This window comes from Parasteatoda tepidariorum, chromosome X1 (genome assembly GCF_043381705.1).
Source record: "Parasteatoda tepidariorum isolate YZ-2023 chromosome X1, CAS_Ptep_4.0, whole genome shotgun sequence".
NCBI classification, from domain to species: Eukaryota; Metazoa; Arthropoda; class Arachnida; order Araneae; family Theridiidae; genus Parasteatoda; species Parasteatoda tepidariorum.
In genome coordinates this window covers 44,515,111-44,535,932 of record NC_092214.1, presented here as the reverse complement: position 1 = coordinate 44,535,932, position 20,822 = coordinate 44,515,111, and the positions used below count along the sequence as shown (strand labels likewise).

General features: G+C 28.0%; 1 protein-coding gene and 1 long non-coding RNA gene across 2 annotated transcripts in view; one reads left to right on the top strand and one right to left on the bottom strand.

Annotated features, from left to right (window-relative positions):
* Window positions 1–20,822, top strand: part of LOC139427071 (uncharacterized) — a 61,380-nt gene that overhangs the window by 39,778 nt on the left and 780 nt on the right. The window lies entirely within an intron of this gene.
* LOC107448531 (formin-binding protein 4) overlaps window positions 8,687–20,822 on the bottom strand; it is a 56,907-nt gene continuing 44,771 nt past the window's right edge. The window contains exons 14-17 of the mRNA XM_021147919.3: window positions 18,332–18,588; window positions 13,379–13,750; window positions 10,986–11,102; window positions 8,687–10,183 (exon numbers count right to left, since the gene is read on the bottom strand). Of these exons, the coding sequence (XP_021003578.1) occupies window positions 10,989–11,102; window positions 13,379–13,750; window positions 18,332–18,588 (743 nt within the window). The 3' untranslated portion in view covers window positions 8,687–10,183; window positions 10,986–10,988. The remainder of the gene's footprint in view (window positions 10,184–10,985; window positions 11,103–13,378; window positions 13,751–18,331; window positions 18,589–20,822) is intronic.

Genomic DNA, 20,822 nt, shown 5'->3' with positions numbered 1-20,822 from the left:
GCACATAACTCGGAGGAGTATTGCATCACAGTTTTTACAGTGTATCTTCTCGCACAGGCAACTCCTAATAACACAAATTCAATTATTATTTTTCTTAGACTAAAAGATCAGGTGCATACCAAAAATTCTGATGCTTCAAAGTATTATAAAACAATAAACATTTTAAAATTAAGCTTGAGTCATTATTTACAACGACTCAACCTTTAGTTCCTTAAAATTTTCGGTTGGACTATTTTAATAGTGATGAAATTATTATGAATTTTGCAAGTTGAAGATGGAAAGTAAGAAAAAGTACTTTTGAAAAAAAAAACACATGTTTGAAACAATAATAACAATAATTAAAGGTAAAAATGATGATTTTACAATCTAATTTTCCCCTTAACTAAAATTTTCGAAGTTTTCATCAATTTCTTCCTTTTTAATTGTTTCAATTGAAAAAAGAAATGCATGACAGCAATTCTTACTTTGTCCTTCTTACTTTGTTATTGTGAATAAAGACATGAAAATTCGATCGTTTTTGTAAAAATTCCAAAAAATGTTCATAATAGTGAGTTGTTGATATTGAAAATGGAACCTAAATTATATTTTCTAATGAGAAACCGACAGTTAAAATTTGCTTATTATGATTTAACCATATGCGTGCATCAGATATGGGCATTCTTCATTCAGAATAATGAATAAAAAATAATGAATAATTATTCAAAACTTTCTTGAATAATGAATAAAGATTTTATTCATTAGTCAAAAATACTTAAATAAAGAATAAATCATTCATTAGTCAGAAATATTTTGAATAAAGAATAAATCATTCATTATTTTGAATCTTTATTCATTAGTCAAGAATAAGTGAATAATTTCACTGCTTAACAGAAATGGGCACGGAATACCTTAATTGACTACGATTGTGACAACTGCAAATAAAAATTACGTAGTAATAAACTACTTGCAATCATGTTTATAAGTTACAAGTAACGATTTCAGATAAAAAGTTATTATGATCATCTGTAATCTCAAGACGCGATAACTGGTATATGGTTACAAATGATGGAAATTTTAAGCAATCAATGTAATCAATATGTACGATTATAAGCAGTCATTTTTACCAGCAATCATAATCTAACGATTACAATCTCGAATACGAATAATTGTAAAAATACTGCACGAATAAATAAGTAAATATATTGTACATACATGCACACTTAACTACGCTGTATGCGTATTCGTATGTATACACGAACGAGCACTGTATATAAATGCTGGCATGAATAAGAAGAAAAAAAAGCTTAATGTTTATATGCTTACATATATTGTTATTACATAATATATTCGTACTTACCTACGTTGTATGTACAAGTATACGAACAATGTATAAATTATATGTACATGCATACATATGTAGTACATATATTGTATGTTAGTATGCATGTAATGTGCGTATACACATAAATTTGAAGAAATTTTTTTTTTATCTGTTTCAACCTTTCATAGATTGATAACTAACATTTTATTTAATTTTAGGTTTTTCTCCTATAAGGAATCCTCTTGTTCGATACATTATTTTGAAAAATTAAAATATCACTGAAAACTTAAAATAAACATTTCTTGAAAAAATGTAGAATAGTTCATTCCTAGTAGTGAAAATTACAAAACAATTTTATGAAAATTTAACAGTTTTAATAATTTAGTGCTTAGGACTATGAAAATCATTATGACTATGGAAATTCATGTCTCTAATCTTCCTCGCACCTACAGAAAAAATCGACAAATATCTTCTAATTACCGAGAATGGAAACAATTTATAATATTAAAATAATTTCATGAAGTTAGTTTATACCATCGAAAATAATACTAGTTATTTATATGATCTATTTCAGTAGTTTAGACGATTATCTCCAGCAAACAACCTTATAAATCTGATTCGCAGTTTTTAAAAAATACGACAGTTTTTGAAGAAGAATAACAAAAAATTTTACATTATTCCTTAATTCCTCTTCTGAATTCAGTTATTTTGTAAAATTAATTTTAAAAAATATAGCTCTCTGATTTTTAATCCACAAAACCTAAAATCGAACGATTACCTAATCACCACAAAAAAATAAGATCCGCACACCATTTTGTTAATAACGTTTTTCTTTATATGTTGTTAACATTTTGAAAGCTTCACCTTACTTTTTGATGGGATAGATAGAAACTGAATATTATTTCTTGCTTTGAATATAATAATAATTTTATTTTGTTCTAAAATATATTTATTTTATTGTTGATATGCTTCAAGTCTGAGTAAATCAAAAGGCGAAAATAAAATAATAATTCTTACTCAAAAATAACTTTAATTTTTTTTTTTAAATAAAATAACAATTTGTTATGTCAGTAAAAGAGTGAACTGTGCCAAAAAATCAAAGACATAAATAATGAAATAAATGTATGCAGAAATAATATAATTGCTACTCTAACTCAACTCTTCTGGCCTTCTTTAAAGAAGTATCCTTCACTTCTCATTAACTTTCATATCTTTACACCACCCACAGAACTGTGACTCCTTACAAAAATTACTGCCTCATTAATGTCATTGGAAAGTGTCCTTCACTTTTTAAAATTTAAATTGCCACTTTCAAGAAATTCTGAGTCTTCAATCTTCACCTGTAAATAAAAGTTTTTTTTTTATATCTACAAAATAAATAAATAAAGTAGTGGATATAAATCTACACTTATACCATTCCTTGCATCGCTTATAAAAATCATTATATTTACGAACAGAAAACAAAAGCTGGTAATTAATACCTTTGTAGAGCCTCTTTCCTTCACGAAGCCAATCGTTCGTGTTACCTTAAATTTCGTAATGTGGTTTTTCTTCAGATTTTCTAAGAAAGCGAATAAAGCATTTTTTTTTTTTTTTTTTTTTTTTTTTTTTTTTTTTTTTTTTTTTTTTTTGTGAAATAATGTCACTGACCCTTCAAACTGATGTTCTAGATCAAAATGGAATAAACATTGATAAAAAAATAATTAAAAAACTCGTTGAAAGTGAAACTGAGAATGGGTGTAACCTTTCCTCATAGGCCTCTTTGATATTACATTATGAATATCAGTATGGCAGGTATAGTTTGAAACTATCTTTTACCGATTTTGTTTACACACTTATTTCTTTGTTTCAATTAATTCTCGTATTAGTAAGTGCTTTACCGTGATGGTATATAAATTGTTTATTTTTTAAAAAATTTTAATAGACAATGGATACATGGTAGTCTGAATCTACGGTTTCCGAAAGGTATTCCGCGTAACTCTAGATCTAGGGCTTGGGTTCCGTAGAAAGGTTACAGAGGATCTGAGAGTTAGAAATTTTTCAACAGCAATGATTTTTGAAATCTTTAATTACATTTATATTCAATCAATAATCCATCACTTATTTAATTTTAGGATTATTTTTATGTCTTAGTGAAATAATACTAATAGCAAAATTTTTAAAATATAGATACGCGTAGTAATTTTTATATAAGTGTGTTAAATGAATTATGAAAAGCATATATGCATTTACACAAAATTTCATTAGTATTTTCCGTCTATATTTTCAATTATAAATAAAATAAATTCATTCTAAACAAAATAAATTCAACAACAAAGAAATATGTTTCTTTGAGGATTATTCTCAACGTTTCCAACAAATCTTTAGTATTTCATTTCATTCATTAGTATTTCTTTCATTCAAAATTGCATTAGTATTTCCCGTCTAGCTTTTCAATTCTAAATAAAATAAATTCAACAACAAAGAAATATGTTTCTTTGAGGATTTTTCTCAACGTTTCCAACAATTCTCTTTTGTTTTCATTTCAACGATACCATAACTGAGTTTATCTTAATGTCTTTTTCAGCTTATTATTTATTTAATATTATTTTTAACTTATGCATATATAAAAAAAAACTAGATTTAGAGCTCAATCAAATGACGCTCCAAACTGACGAATTCCACTGCCTGACATTAAACTTAATTTTAAGACTATTTTTGCTAAACGATGAAAAAATTTCATTCTTCCCATTTTATTTCAATTTTATAACCGCCGTTGAACAGCCGACTCAATTCTGAGTTTACGACTATCAATGTTCAACTCCATATCCTTATAATTTTGAACCTAATGCAGAAGGCAAATTAACTCCTAAAACAAGTATTGGGATAAACTAGCCTTCGTGGAGAACATTTTTGATGGAACTAACCAGCATTAAGGAAAATCTCCCACTTTTAGCCCAACAGCAAGAGTCTTTCTTAACTTTAATTATTTTAAAAATAATTAGTAGTCTTATTAGTTGATATGCTAATAATTGCTAATGAACTTAATTTGTTAATTCGGAGTTCCGCTAAAGAAAATGTCGATCATTTAAGGTTCCGCAGTAAGAAAATATTAGGAACCGTTGTTATAGATCACAAATTCCAAAATAAAAGTTGATAATAATAGTAATAAATAAATAAATAAATAAATAAAAATAAATAAATAAGTTAAAAATAAATAAATTAAAACATTTCGGGAAAAAAATCACCGGAAAAACTATCACCAGACATAAGTCTTTTTAAGATTGCTAAGCAAATCTGAAAAACAGAGTGGTTATATGATGTTCGCTTTAAAGGTTATATGAATTTAACAGCCGATTTGATTAAGTCCTGTGAGCCAGGATGAAATGTTATTGAATACGTATTCGAAGCTAATTAAAGTAGATACCTTTTTAAAATTAATTAAAATTTATTAAAATTTGAAGTTTATGGAATAGAAATTTTCTTATTCTATACATATTTTAAAATTTTTTTAATTTCCTAAATACTCCCTATTCTAAAGAAAATGTAACTTATAATCTAGCGAACTTCACTTATAATAGGTTAAAAATATAAATAAAATTATTAAATGTTTCATTTCAATAAAATTAAAAATATTTAGTATAAAAAGTATTATTTGGGTAGGAATAGCAGAATTATTCGAACAATATGCAATTATTGAAATTTCGAAATAATAAAAAAGTATAAAACAGAAAAAGTTTCTTCCCATAAATATATTTGGAAGGGCCAATTCATCTCTGTAGATTAATTCATGTGAAAAAAAAAATTCTAATAACATTCAAATACACATTCGACTTCATTCGATTTGAGCTCACGGATCCGGATTCGGACTTGGACCGTGTTATTTATAAGATAAAAGAAAAAATTTAAAAATAAAAGTTTCATTTCGATCTTTGCAATTATCGGGTGAAATGAGGGAAATAAGCCGAAAATGTTTTGTAATTTTAAATACTTTTTTACTAAGGTAGATTGTTGTTGTTGTTGTTGTTAATTCACGTCGCACTAGAGCTGCACAACGGGCTATTGGCGACGGTCTGGGAAACATCCCTGAGGATGATCCGAAGACATGCCATCACAATTTTGATCTTCTGCTGAAGGGATGGCACCCCCGCTTCGGTAGCCCAACGACCTGCACGCGAAGTCGAGCACTTTACGGTAGCACAGTTTAACGAGGACCAATACCGCACACCCTCGGTCCCTACGCAGACTGATCCAAGTGGTCACCCACCCGCACACTGACAGCAGCCAGTGATGCTTGACTTCAGTGATCTGCTGGGAACCGTGTCTTAACGATCAGTCCACTGCGGGACTTACGAAGGTAGAAGTCTCAAAGTTAGACCATGTTCTTTTTTTTCTTCCTTCAAAACTTCATTTCGTTATATTGTAATGTATCAGGTAATTAGATTAATAGACTTTTATGCTGAATAACATGTTTCGACGAATTACCACCATGTAATTGAGTTAATAGCCGTTTCCGGCTTTTGTGCCATTAAACCACAATAGAGATGAGACGGGCTCAGTCCGAGTCAGTCGCGAACTCCGTTCGTGTACTGAAAAAAGTTTTCGGGCCCGGGGGAGCTCAGATTCATGATAAAATTTTCATTATCTTTCTCACCACTTCGATCTTGCCGTTATTAAGTATGAAAAATGTAAAATTTATAACGTATAAAAATTTACAGCGATCTGCTTCTTCTGTTTGGTGCTTTTGCTTTGTTGCAAAAATATGCTTAAAAAAGTTAAAATTATTTCTAAATTTTAGCATCATAACATATAATTGTATTATAATTTATAATCAGAAAAAATCCTCGGTATGCCTTATTTTCTTAAACAGCAAATACTTAAAATAGGAAATAGTAAAATGATTCTAAAGCCAAGCGGTTATTAAGATCATCATCCAAAAAAATTGTTCTTTTCCTCACTTAAGACCTTTTTTTCTTCTTTTTTAAACACTAAAATAAAATATATTAAGAAATTTTTGGGTTACAAATTATTCTATAGTTGTAGTTACTATGTTCATTGATTAGTTTTATTATGCTTTTTATTTTCAAAAATTATGAATAAAATTTATATAATATTTTGCCATAAGGAGACAAGAATATTAAGGCCTTTTTGTAATTACTCTATTGAACACTGTCAATGATTTCGTTAACCAGAGGTGAAATCTGTCTGGACAAAACAGTTTATTGCTTAACATAATTGAAAACAATTTAACTATTATTTATTTAACAAATTCCTTCATTTTGTTGAGAGCAGGAAGACGAGTGGGGCAAAAACGGTAAAAAGCCGATTATCCTTATGAAATCATACCTTTGTAATTTTAAGCAGAAAATTAAAATAATAAACTATTAAAAACTAATTCAATCGAAATATGCTCAGAAGTACACATTAAAATGAATCTAGAATATTGGATCAATAAGTAGAAAATACTTTTCAAAAATTTCGAGTAAAACGGATGCATAAACTTGCTCGAAATAATTGGCTTTATAATCATTTAACTTTGATTTTTTAGGGCTAGAAGTCATTCTATTGCCTCATTTGAATTTTTAAATTTCAATTGCAGGCATTTTTTGACGTCCTTAAAAACTTTCTAAGGCTAGCAGTCAAAAATAAAAAAAATGTTAGGCATTGAATTTTTAGAAATTTGTGATAAATTATCGGTAATATTTCAATCCAGGAACCTTTACCATTATCTTACGTATTTAAATATCGCGTTAGGTATTTTAATTTAATATACTGTGTTACTAAATAAATAATCTCAAGAAATTGAAAGACAAAAACTTCATTGGCTATAGAAAAAATATCAATGGGGTAAAAAAAAAATTCGACATGTTTCGAGCACAAAAGAATTTTAGTCACAAGTCATTTACGCGTGGCGAGTCTTCAGAATGGGCGCCTCTTTTCAAGTGCTGGAAACATGTAGACTTTTTTTTACCATCTGTATATTTTTGAAGCAAATATTTCGTGTCTGTCAATAATTTTTATAATAAATAAAATTTAGTCTGGAACACTATAGATATGTCCGTTATCAAGAATACTATAAAGCATCTATTACCACATATTGTTGGAATCTTCAATATAAATTCAATTTCAATATTGTCACATCATCTTGATGCCCTGGAATCTTGCAGATTCCAGGGCATTTACACTAGTTCCTCACCATCATTCCATAGCGCATGGAAATGCAAGTTGCCCTGATTTTCAGTATTATGCTTCAGTTTTATTTTATGCTCGTAGAGCAAAGATCTGCATTTTAATATTTTAACAGTGTTCAGGTGGTCTTTAAAAAAGGGGGGGAAACATCATCATCATCAAAACCATAGCATCAATATTGTAATTATCTTTAATTTTAAAACTAAACATTTTGTTACCAGATATCTGGAGCTATTGAAATAGAATGGTGTGATGAATATGAATGTAATAAAATGCATTTATTTTCTTAGTTTTGCTTCAACTATTTCAGTTTCTTAAGGCCCTAATGAACATATATATATATATAGTGATGTTAAGCGATGGCTTAGTTTGTAAATAAAAGAAAATAAACAAAAAAATTATAATAGCAATATTTGGTGATAAAGGAAGCTGATCGCAATTGAAGAACATGTTAAGCGACATTTTACGGTGAATTTGAGAAAATCAGTTTCAGAATGTATGGCAACATCAAAGAGCTATTCATCTTTATCCAAAAAGAAGAGAAAGAAATCAACAGCAGGAACCTTCTGCAATGTGGCTGCAAACAACAGTGTCATTGTAAGAAGCTCTCCAATAAAGTATTGCTTTTTCTTGTCAACTGTGATTATGCATGATTATAAGGGGATGACCGTCCTTGAAATAAGTGGCGAAAAATTCTTACCTCATACATAAACACAAAGAAAAAGTCGAAATTCGTTGAATAGCCTATAATAAAATGACCGTTTGAACAAAATCATATGTTTTTGCAAAAATTTAATCTTGTAAAAAATATTTCTAATTAGATATATACGATAGAACTTTGATTAAGTAATTGAGATCAAGATAAATCAAAATATTATTTACTGCTTTTATCAATAAACTATAAAAAAACAGCTTAGTTTTTAATAATAGCACTATCTTTGAAATTTTAATATTATAATCATTTAATTTATGTCTCCCTGTAAAATAGATAAAGATACGTTTTTAAAAACTTAATTTTACAATAGACTTTTACAGTAGTAAAAAATCGATTTTAACTAGCAAAATATCTTTTAATTTTAAAGTTAAGGAGTACAAAAAATGTTTTTTATTATCAAGTCGCATTTAAATATTTTGTTTCCATGTTATTATGTGGGATGCAATATTTACGTACTATTAAATAATGAAAAAACTACATAGGACTATAAATGTAAAACAATATTTATCAAATCTTAATCAAATGGTTTTATTTTTTAAAAAACAAAGTATATTTATTCAAACAGAGTGTAGAAGCATTTTTATCCACACAAAATAAAATTCTAAATATTTTCCGAAATAATTATAATAAATATAAATATTAACAATAGGCAGTCAAACTTAGTTACATAATGCACTACAAAAATTATGATATATGTACATGTATGAACAGTTATAAGTAAATTATTATGAAATTCACAAAAATATACATTTTTCTACAGAGATCAAAAAGTTTTAAAAATAGTGCTTAAAAACATTTACACATACACATATAATAGAGTGTGATATCTAAGCATTGGTCTTTCAAAATGTTACAAAACACAAACATTAACTTAGACATAAATACAGAGCTACTTGTATTGTAACAAAAATTCATAATGTATAAACATAAATAAATGAGGATTACAATTTAAATATAAATTTCAAGAATTCAAAATCAAGTTCATTTGAAGCTAAGGAAAACTTAATACTTTATAAAAGACATAGTATTCATAGCATTACAAAAAATATTAAAACACATTTTTTAAATGGCAAGTATTTACAAGATTCAAGAGGGTGAAAGGAATTTTTAAATATCACAATTCCAGCTTAAACACGGAAAAAAAATTTAAGTACATTCAATTTTGAACATTTTTGAAAAGTCTTCAAATAGTGATAAAATACAATTTTAAGTTAAATATCAAATATAAATAAGTTATGAATGACAGCAATGCACATAAAAAAAACTAAGTGGGAAATTAAAACATAAGAGAATGGTCTCAATCAAAATGACCTTTTGGAAGAAATCAAGTCAAGTTAATTTTTAAATGTTTACACAACATTTAAAAATTAATATATTTATATGTTTTTTTTAGTAATTTTAGAAGCAAAATGCCCTAGTAACTGAATTTAAAATTGTTACTTACTGAATCAAAAAATATATATATAAGCTACAGCTCTATCTAATAAGTTGAAGTAAAAATTAGTGTAAATTAAACAAGTTTCAAAAATAGTTGAAAAATTTAAGGGAAAAGTATCTGATATACGGCAAAAGTAACAACCATTTTTAATTAAAAATCATCCTATCTAACAAAATTAGCAACTGCTTCCACTGGTTCAAAAGCAGATGTGTTGTATCCACAAAAAACTCCTATGAAAATATATCACACTTTTCCTTGATATTAAAAAATACTATAAATCATTCCAGTAGTTTAAAATCATAATGGATAGATAGTAAAAGCAACCAAGAAAAGTTCAAAACAAGAAGTAAAAAGATAAACCAAACAGCAAGTTTTAGAAGAATTTCATAATATGAGAAGAAAAAAAACATTTATACTTAGTATTATGAATTTCTAGAGAGTTTTAATGTTTTACATGTGTGTGTGAGTGTGTGATTATTATTAAATCAAAAAACAAATCCATTAATTTTTCTCATAATTGGTCATAAGCCTCATAAAGTCATTTTCCGCTGTAACAGAAAACCTAAAAAAAGGGAGAAAAAAATAGCTACAATTAATAACAATGAATGTCATTACTACAGTATTATTTTTAATTAACAATTCAGTGCATAGAGAGGATAGGCATAGAGCTTGATAAGTGAAGCCAAAGTCGACACTGCCGAAATCAACTTCAGTGCTTTAAGAACATTTATTTTTGCTTTTGGAGCATCTCGCAGCTCACCAAAATCAAGAAAAAGAAATTATTACCTGACCAGTTATTTAGTGTAATATCTTTAAATGATCGGATGATTTCAAGATTCAAATGTTTGTTTCATGGAAAAAAATTAAACTCGCAAATTTTACAATTTAGGTTCCCATACTTCCTTTAACCATCCATCCTCCCCTGCTCTGCCCATGCCACCACCAATCTGATTTTGTCTCAAAAAGGAAATCCTCTCTCAGACAAAAAGACAGAATAGAAGGAATGTCACAAAAGCTACAAACAGCAACTAAATAGGTCACTTTAAAAAAACATAGAAAAAGTTTGTGTGAGCTTTATAGAGAATAAAATTATCCTTATCTGCTAGAAAAACATATAATGCGAGATTTTCTTTAAAAGGACAGCTTAAAATCTGGGATAATTTAACATTATCGATATTGGCAATTTTCACAGACCAGCAGAAAATTATGGAAGAAGCAGGATAACATATTAAACAGACAACGCAAAACCGAGGTTCCACTATATATATTATATATATATATATATATATAANTATATATATATAAGAGAGTTAAGTGAGATAAATAAACACACAATAAATACATAAATAACTTATTTGTATTACTTTCTAAGAACGATCAGATTTATCTTCTTTTTCTTGCTCTTCTTTTATTTTTTGCCATTTTTCAACAAGTAATGGTATATTCTTCCTTTTCAAGGCCAAAACTGACAACAATTTTGTCTGAAAATAAAAAAATTAAAAGATTTACAATAAATAAGTATATTGAGAACAAAATGTAAACACGATAATAATAATCTATAAGTGCAATTAATAAGTGTTGTAGATTCAAATTACGACCCAATTAATAAATTTGAGTAATAAAATAATCTCAGATAATATGTATATATATTTAATTGTAAAACAATTAAATATATATTTATACATATGTTACCTGAGATTATTTTATTACTTAAATTTATTAATTGGGTCACAATTTAAATCTGTGTCACCCGGAATGTTTAGAAAGAAAATTCTGAAATTTACTTGAGTACACAAAAAAAATCACTCGAATGCAGTGGACAAAAATAAATGCTTCGTCATCTTAATTTTTTGCTGAAATAAAATTCTTGAAATGAATTTTAACTTTTTAAATAGAAAATTATTTTTTCACGGAAAATTTACATTATGTCTTTAGATGATTATATTCTGTTGGGCTGAATTTTGCATTGATTTCTTCACAAATCGACATGTTTTTTCAGCAATTATTGTTTCAGATTTCAACATGGTTTTTGAAATCCTGATTTTTTTTAATCGGATATTATCATGGCTGGTGAACTTCAAGTCGTATTTGACTATCATAATTTTTCACATACATACACATTCAATTTGTGCCGCTTTCATAGTAAAATCACATGGTTCAATATTTTTTTCCGTACTTATGTCAATGGATTTCTACATTATATTTAAAATTCAAATATTTTTAATGGAAAACTAATATGACTCATAAATCTCGAATTGCTCAGGTAAGCTAGCGCCCATCAATTTTCAATCCCATTCATTAGATTTTGTGCATATTTCATCATAATTCTTGTGGTTTTCAGCAATTATTGTAACAAATTTTTACATAGTTTTATGAAATTCAAATAATCCTAAATTGGATATTATTATGGCTAGTGAACTTTGAATTGTGCATTTTAATACCAAATTTTTCACACATATATTCGATCACTCCTTTTATCGTAAATTCAAGTTCTTCGAATTGCTTTTTTAGCGATTATGCTTATGCATTTCTAAAGAATTTTTAAAATCCGGATATTTTTAATACAAAACTATTATACTAATAAATCTCGAATCCTGTATGAGTTATGATCTATCGATATTTAAATATGTTAGTTCGATTTCATCCTAAATCCTTGTGGTTTTTGAATGATATTTGAATACTTTTATTGATTTTTTCAAATTTCTATTTTTTTTTTAACAAGATATCATTAAAAAACATACAATCTGAAAATTGATGAATACAAATGTGAGAGAAAAGATATGAAAAAAGTTAGATTTTTTTTCTCATTGTATTATTCTCATTATTCTTATTGTATTATTCTCATTATTATTATTCATATTGTATTATCCTCATTATCATTATTCTTATTTTATTATTCTCATATTGGAATTATTAAAAACACAAATGAGAACTGGAAAAAATATCATCATTCTAGATTAATTCTCAAACCAATTTTATCACCTAAATATTAAAATACTAAAATTGTTAATCATATTTAAAAAACAAAATATAGTCACCAGTCAAAATTTATTGGTTGCCATTGGCAACCAGGTGACTATTTTGCAAGCTCTGAAAATTCATATGTAACATTTTTAACCACATTCAAAACAACATTTATGATTTTTTTTTTAAAAAAAAGAGGGAAAAAAAAAAACAAAATTTAAAGTTGAAAAATCTTATTCAATGTACATTTTGCATTCAATGACAAGTGTGATGTATTCTGACTTCATCTAGCAAAAGAGCATAAAAACTGATCGTTGGTGGCTCTTATTTTGGACAGTTTCTTTCCTCTGATTCAAAGTTTTGACAACAGTGGTCAGGGTATTAGAGGGAATTTGTCAACCTAAAAATTCTTTCTCCAAGAAGTGTAACAATAACTGAATGTGTTTCAACACACATTTCTGGTTATCGACTGTCTAAAAAAAATTTAACATTTGTTTTTAGTACGTACTTATTATTCTTGCAAGTTAACACTATTATATTAATACTTTTAATATGTTATGTAAATTTTTACCTTAGAAAAATAAATTGATAATTAATTACAAATTAATTAAATTTTGTAAATAAATTACTTTTTTTAGAATAGGTATTAATAGACATTTTTGTCTATTTCATGATCAACTACTAAATTAAAAAAAATAATGAAGTCAGAATTATTTGACAATATTTGAAATAACAACTAGTGAGTCTAAATTTTTGACCGGTACTGAATGTAAACAAAAAAAATGGCACTCACTTTCTTTTTTTCCTTTTTTGGAGCAGAATTTTTAGAGGTAGTTAAAGTTACTTTTCCTTTATCCTCAGATAAATTAGACTGTATTGAACTGCTTGAACTTTGGCACACATCAAGATTGTTATCAGACTGCAAACAAACAGGCGTTGCAATAGTTCTATAATTTTCTACTTCCTCATTTGTAGTTTTAGATGAAAGTACTTCCGAAGGAAGAGCAAACGTTTCATTAATCGAACAACTTGAAGAAAGAGAGAAAATTTGTGAGTTATCAGAAATTACATTTGAATCACTACAAGAAGTTTGTAATGTTGAAGTAATGCTATCTACTGCAGTCTCAAGATGTTGATTCTCTATGTTATAAGATGAAGATACAGCCTAGGGGAAAAATTGTGGCTGGTAAATGGTATTAATCATGAAAGAAAAGTCTACAAAATGAAATAAATAATATTTCAATAAATATAATTATATGCACAGTAAAAGTCTGTTATGATGACTATCCACAGAAACAGATGGAATTATTATTATAGCGAGCTTGTTGCTCTAAGCAAATACAGTAATGTTCAGTAGATAGGCTGCGGCCTACATGTGTTTAAAAGTTGTGTTGTCATGATGTGCAAATAGGGTCCGATTGCCACTAAAAATGTCACATGAGCTACATGTGACATTTTTAGCGGCATATATATTAGAGCTGCCTGTGTGTCAATGCAGCCTATATGAAGTTGGCCCAAGTTGGTTCTATCGTTTTATGAAAAGGAAAAAAATATCTGTTAGAACAAGGACCACTGCTGGGCATAAACTTTCAGAAAATTGGGAAGAGCAGGGGTGGGGTGATTGTGAGCCCAACTCAAAAATCCTGAAAATTTCTCCAATAAAATCATTAATTACGTATTGCAAAAAATTAACGTCTTTATAAATTTAAATCATTGATATTTTCAAAACATGAAATTCTACATAAACTATATGCAGCATAATTTAAATGAATAATTATGCATAAGTTTACTTTTATTTCTAATCACATTTAATTATGCATAAGTTTACTTTTATCTCTAATCACATTTATTATTCCACTAGAAAAAATATTTACAAATGAAAAAGATGCCAAGTATAAATTTGAGTTCTAATATTTCTAAATGAAACATAAAATTTTTTTTAATACTTAAATGTGATCAATAATTTCTTGAAATTTTTGGACCTCGGATTTCCGGAAACTTCCGCATCGCGTTTACAGAAAAATCCGGAAATCCGGATTTTTTCCAGAGCACAATCATCTCTGGAAGAGAAAAAAAATTACTTCTTGATCTAATTCTATGAGATTAAAATTGAAATTTTTGGCGATGTGTTTACGGGTTCAGCCTGTATGGCGGTGCAGCTTGTCCACGGGATATTACTATACACATATCTCATGTTGAAAAAGAAATAAAAAAGACTGGAATGTAATTGGTCAACAAAAAGCACAAGAACTATGCAGGAAAAGCCCTAAAAATAGCAAAATATTTTTTCTTTTGTAAGAAAGGAGATAACTTGGCCTCTGGTTGCCCACATAAGTTTATTTATTAACATAATGAATTTAAATTGGAAATGAAAATAAGACTAGATATAATGTAGAGTTCCTCACTTTTTTGCATTTGTACTAGTCATAAATAAAATATCTTTTCTTTCATCCTTTTTGCATAATTTTGCTCACTTAAACAGCAAATTAAAGAAAATAAAAAATTTGCAATAGTTAGTAATTAGTAATAGTTGGTTAGTAATTTTTAACTCAATATGAGCATATAATTTCTGTATCTTTAATATTAGCATCTTAACAGTGACTTAGAAACTTGTCATAATAGCAGACTTCTCATAATATACCGTACTTGTTATATCAAGCTTTTACTGTAAACATATAAAAGTTTTATTTTAGAATATAGAATGCTATTTCATAATCATGTCTCAGAAATTTTTTCTTTGTTGACATTTCATTTAAGACAAACAATTAAAATTAATAAAAATTTCAATTTCATGGATTTTTGAAGTTTAAATTTTTTGCGTAAAGGTAAAATATTTTACATAAATTGTGAGAGATTTATACATTATTAATAATCTATTACAAAAATTTAACATTATAAAATATTACATAGAATATTACAAAGAAATTTTTCTCCTATGCTAACACTCAAATTTGTTGAGCAGTGTTGGAAAAAATTAATTATGTGCATGATTGTGCTAAACAATTGTGGCGTGTTCTTAAAAAGATATAACTAACTTTAATATTGTTAAAATGTTAGATTTTACGATTACCTCTAAAATGGTATAAAAATGACTTGGTATATGCAAAACTAACGCTTGATTTATGCATTGATACTAGTTAATTTATTCGACAAAGATAAACTTGGTGACTAAACAAAATATATAAATAGAAAATTTTACTAAGAATATTAAAAAGAAGTTGGGTTCAGTACAATCAAGATGAAACTCAAATCTAGTTAACTTTAAAATTAAGTAATATGACTAACAAAAAACAGACATTACTAAAAGCATAATTTTATGTTAGCTACAATTAAACAAAAAAGAATATAAGGATAGAGCAAAAATTTACTATGGCATGCTTTATGGATTAAAATAAGTTGAATTTTCAAACAAAAAAAGTATTTATTAATGTTTTTGCCATTCTTAAAATAAAAATATAGAAATAATTTGTGTATAAAATTTACTACTATGTTTAAAATCTACCATACATGTAAAAACTTTGTATAAAACTTTTCTCAAAGTATTTTTTTTACTTTGCTAATTATATGTGAATCTTTTGAAAACAAAACATATAACAGTTGGGCTGAAAAGTTCGTAGGCTGACACATAGATGGCACTACTATTATTAAATCCATATGATATTTAGTTAGTTCTAACCTTCGTAAGACACTTGTGTAAATTTGACAGCTATTATTAGTTTACAACCGACTTTTAGTTTGTGAGATATAGTATTTTTAGTGGAGCAACTTTTGTTAGTTTAAAAACAATGGATAAAAAGGAATTTCGGTGTTAATAAAGCATTGCTTTTTAGCAACAAAAAATATACTGTTGAAGCCAAGGCTTGGCTTGATAAACATTATTCGGACTCTGCACCAGGAAAATAAACTGTTGAGAAGTAGTTTTGCAAGTTTAAACGAGGCGAAATGAGCACCGACGACGATTCACATAGTGGATGCCCTAAAGAGGCTGCTGCCAATGAAAACATTAAAAAAGTCCACAAAATAATTTTAGATTGCAGAGATATCTGAGACTTTAAAGATATCAAAGAAATGTATTGGACATATCGTGAATGAATATTTGGGTATGCGAAAGCTCTCTGCAAAGTAGGTGCCGTGCGAGCTCGCAATCGACCAAAAACAACAACAAACTGATGATTCTGAGCTGTGTTTGAAGCTGTTTAATCGTAATAAACCCGAATTTATGCGTCAATATGTGATGAAACATGGCTTCATCATTTCACACCAGAGTTCAATCGACAGTCAGCCGAGTGGACTGCACGAGATGAACCAACTCCAAAGCATGGAAAGACACAACAGTCAGTTGGCAAAGTTATGGCATCAATATTTTGGGATGCGCATGGTATAATATTTGACTATCTTGAAAAGGGAAAAACCATCAACAGCGACTATTACATAGCGTTAGAGAGTTTGAATGACGAAATAGCAGAAAAATGGTCCCATTTGAAGAAGAAGAAAGTGCTGTTCCATCGAGACAATGTACCGTGTCACAAGTTAATGAAAACGATGGCAAAATTATATGAATTGGGCTTCTAATTGCTTCCGCATCCACCGTATTCTCCAGATCTGGCCCCCAGCGACTTTTTCCTGTTCTCAGATCTCAAGAGAATGCTCGCTGGAAAGAAATTTAGCGCCGGTGAAGAAGTAATCGCCGAAACTAAGGCCAATTTTGAGGCTAAAGACAAATCATACAATAAAAATGGTATAGAAGAATTATATGACCACTATAACCGTTGTATCGCCCTTGAAGGCAACTTTATTGAATAATAAAATCAAATTTCATAAAAAAAAAAAATAATTTCTATGTTAGCCTATGAACTTTTCAGTCCAACTGTTGTATGCAAGTACCACATCAGCTGATTAAGCAATTTTAAAAGTGCAATCAGGAGTAAATGTGTAGCTTTAACCATTTAAAAAATGCAAAATAAAACAGTAAATATAAAAACATTAAGTTTGCAAACTGAAAGAACTAATAAAAATTAAATCTTTCAATATAAGATCTGAAGATTATTTTTCAAAAATAATGTCTTTTAGGTTCCCACCATTGATTTAAAAGTGATCTGTAGGTCTTCTACTATAACATCACCCATTACCTGTTGCAGGAATTCATAACTGTTGCAGGTTTTATAAAACGCTTTCAAAGCATACTCATACTGTGCTCCCATCCAGGAGTGCAATACGGAAATATTGCACTTCTAGCCACTAAAAGTTCTCATCAAAGTATTTCTACAAAATTATAATGGAAAATCTATGTAATGCAATTCTATAAATCATAATTCTCCATAAACCACAATAACTTTACAATCTCTAAGACAAACCAAAACTGATAAATTTGTCCGTATTTAGTTCTAATTTTCTTGATAAAAAATTTTTTTCAGCAAAAAAAAACAAATACTTTAGTGCATATAATTGTCTTTTAAACTATTTCTATTTAAAAAGTATTTCAAAGCATAAGTATAGTAATAGGTAAGTGTAATGATACATAAAATAATCTAAATAACATAAAATTCTATATAATGCAAAACCTCCCCTTTCTGGATTTGCTTTATAATGATTCTCTATTGTATTAGAGCTAAAAAAAATTTCAGGGCAAGTGTATATTTTTTCAGGTGTATTTTTATTTATAAGTGTACATTTTTTTATTAACTATATAAAGGCATATTTAATATTTAACAAACATAAATATCCTCATTTATAAATTAGAACATACCATTGATGAATACTTTATCTGATTAACTTCATAAGTTGGGTCATTAGAAATTATGGGGTGGATAATGGAATCATTTGAATTTTCAAGATCCATATCTTCTTGTAAATCATAAACATCTTCTGTGCTGTCTGGAGGAGGAGGAGGAGGGGTATAAGGTGGTGGGCTGTAAGGTGGAGGTGGTGGAGGAGTATCCACTCCTGGAGGAGGAGGCGGTGGGGAAGCATCACGGAATGAGTTGGCAGAAACTTTTAACTCATCTAAAATGAAAAGTAAGAAAAATATTAAAGTTCAGCATGCAAGAGAGTTGTTATACTATTTTTCTTTAAGAAAATGTAATAAAGAGTTGGCAACAGAATCTCCAATAAAAATAGTAGTTACATAAAATTCTTTATAGAAAGTAAATTAAAAATTATATCATAAATACTAAATAATACTTACAAACATTAAATAACTATGTCTGATATATAGGAAATTACTAAAGTTGAAATAGATAAATTTCAATTATTAACAAATATTGCTTAAAATGTCAAATTATCTTATTTTGGTTCAATAAATTAACTAAATGAATAATCCTAAAAACTGAAGCGGAAAAATATACTTGATGATATAAAACTTCATTTGTTTCAAAAGTGGTAATAAAAGACGCCTTTTTCTCGTCACTCAAAATTAGGCACCCATTCTTGACAGGCTAGACATAAATGAGGAAAACAAAATTTATTTGAAGCAGGAAACATAAAGTTACCAATAAAAAAATGGAAAATAAAGGTGAAAAACAAAACTAGAAACACCACAATAGCTGAGAGTGAAACAGAAAAGGAAAAATATTAGGTGGACAGGAAAGTAATGTAGTTTTGGTGGAATTGATATTTGTTATCAAGATTTTATTTTTAATCAATAATGTATTCATTCTCATTCACAAAAACCTTTCAATGCTGGATCAAAAATTAATCGAAAAAATGAATTGGTTTTTAAGACTAAAAAATGTTTAATGTGTCGAAACAACAATACCTTCTGGTTCACCTAATAAATAAAGCAGAAAAGAGAGAAAACAAAATTAAGAAAAACTGCAGTAGAAACAAGGGAACCAGCATTCCTATGAATGAAAAGGCATCCAGATGAGAGGAGGTGGAAGGGTGGAAATGCCAAAATTTTTCCACTTCTGTCATATCAACTCCTCTTGATGCCCTAGAATATTTTTCATTCATATGAATGCAGATTAACTAGTTAACAACATGAATACCTGACCACCTCTAAATAGCGTGTGAGAATGAATTCCGCCTTGATTTGCCTGCCCCTGCTATTTTCTAGTTTTGTTTTTTCACTTTTACTTATTATTCATTTTCTTGTTTCAGTCTCAGCTACTGCAGTTTCTCTAGTTTTGTTTTTCACCTATATTTCCCATCACTGACATTGCAATGCAGTTTATTGTATTGTATACTTGTTATAAATTAATCATATTGACTATCTGGTTGCTTCACGAACAGACAGCAAATTTGGAAGAAAAAGTTTTCTCCCCATATACTATTTTCTTGTATATAAACATGGGGAAACTAATAATGCTATGCAGAGAAGAATTAAGGTCGAGATTTGATTTTTAAGTATAGACTACACTGTGTAGTATCATTAATACAAAAAAAAAATGTGCTGTATCCTTGATGGGCCAATAAATACAAAAATATATAATAATTTTTCCTGATTATCAACTATCATACTGTGATGTATTTCACACATAGAGTTTTTATTTGGAATAAAAATTTCGGAATAGAATTTTTATTATAAATTTTGAAGATTTAATTAACATTTTTCCACATTATTTAATAGCAATACTCCTTTATAGCAATACTCCTTACCTTTTTAAAAAGTATAAGACCTTAATTCAAGGTAAACATTTTAATTCACTTTTATTTTTAATTACTTTAATTTATATTTTTTATTACTTCAATTTTTTTATTCACTGGAAAACCCATTAATGAGCATGCAATATTGTTTACTTTAAAGAAATGGGATACTTCTGAGAAACAAAAGTCACACTCACCTCTGAAAGGAGGGTAGAATGCTTGATACAGAATGTTTAAATAAGGGAGCAATAAATCAAAGAGATAATTTGTATTGTAGTCAGATGTACCTATTCTATGCCAAATTTAGAATAATAAGGGCATAAAGTGGCAAAAGTAAACAGTGCTAGAAACCATGTCTACCCTCTCCCTACCAAAAAAAAAAAAATAACAAAGGGAAAATATGTTTGTTGGGATCATGAAACTCATTCTAATCTATAAAAAAAAAATTAATGGCCTGAACAGCTGCATTTTATGGAAAAGATTGCATTACATACAACTTTTATACAGTTGGATTATATAGAACTCTTTTTACTTTGAACACAATTGGAAGTACATGTAAAAATTGAACAATAAAAATAACTTTGATCAAACAACAAATGATTGTCATAAAGAGTTAATTGCACCAATAACAAAAGTTCTTTGCCAAAATTGTT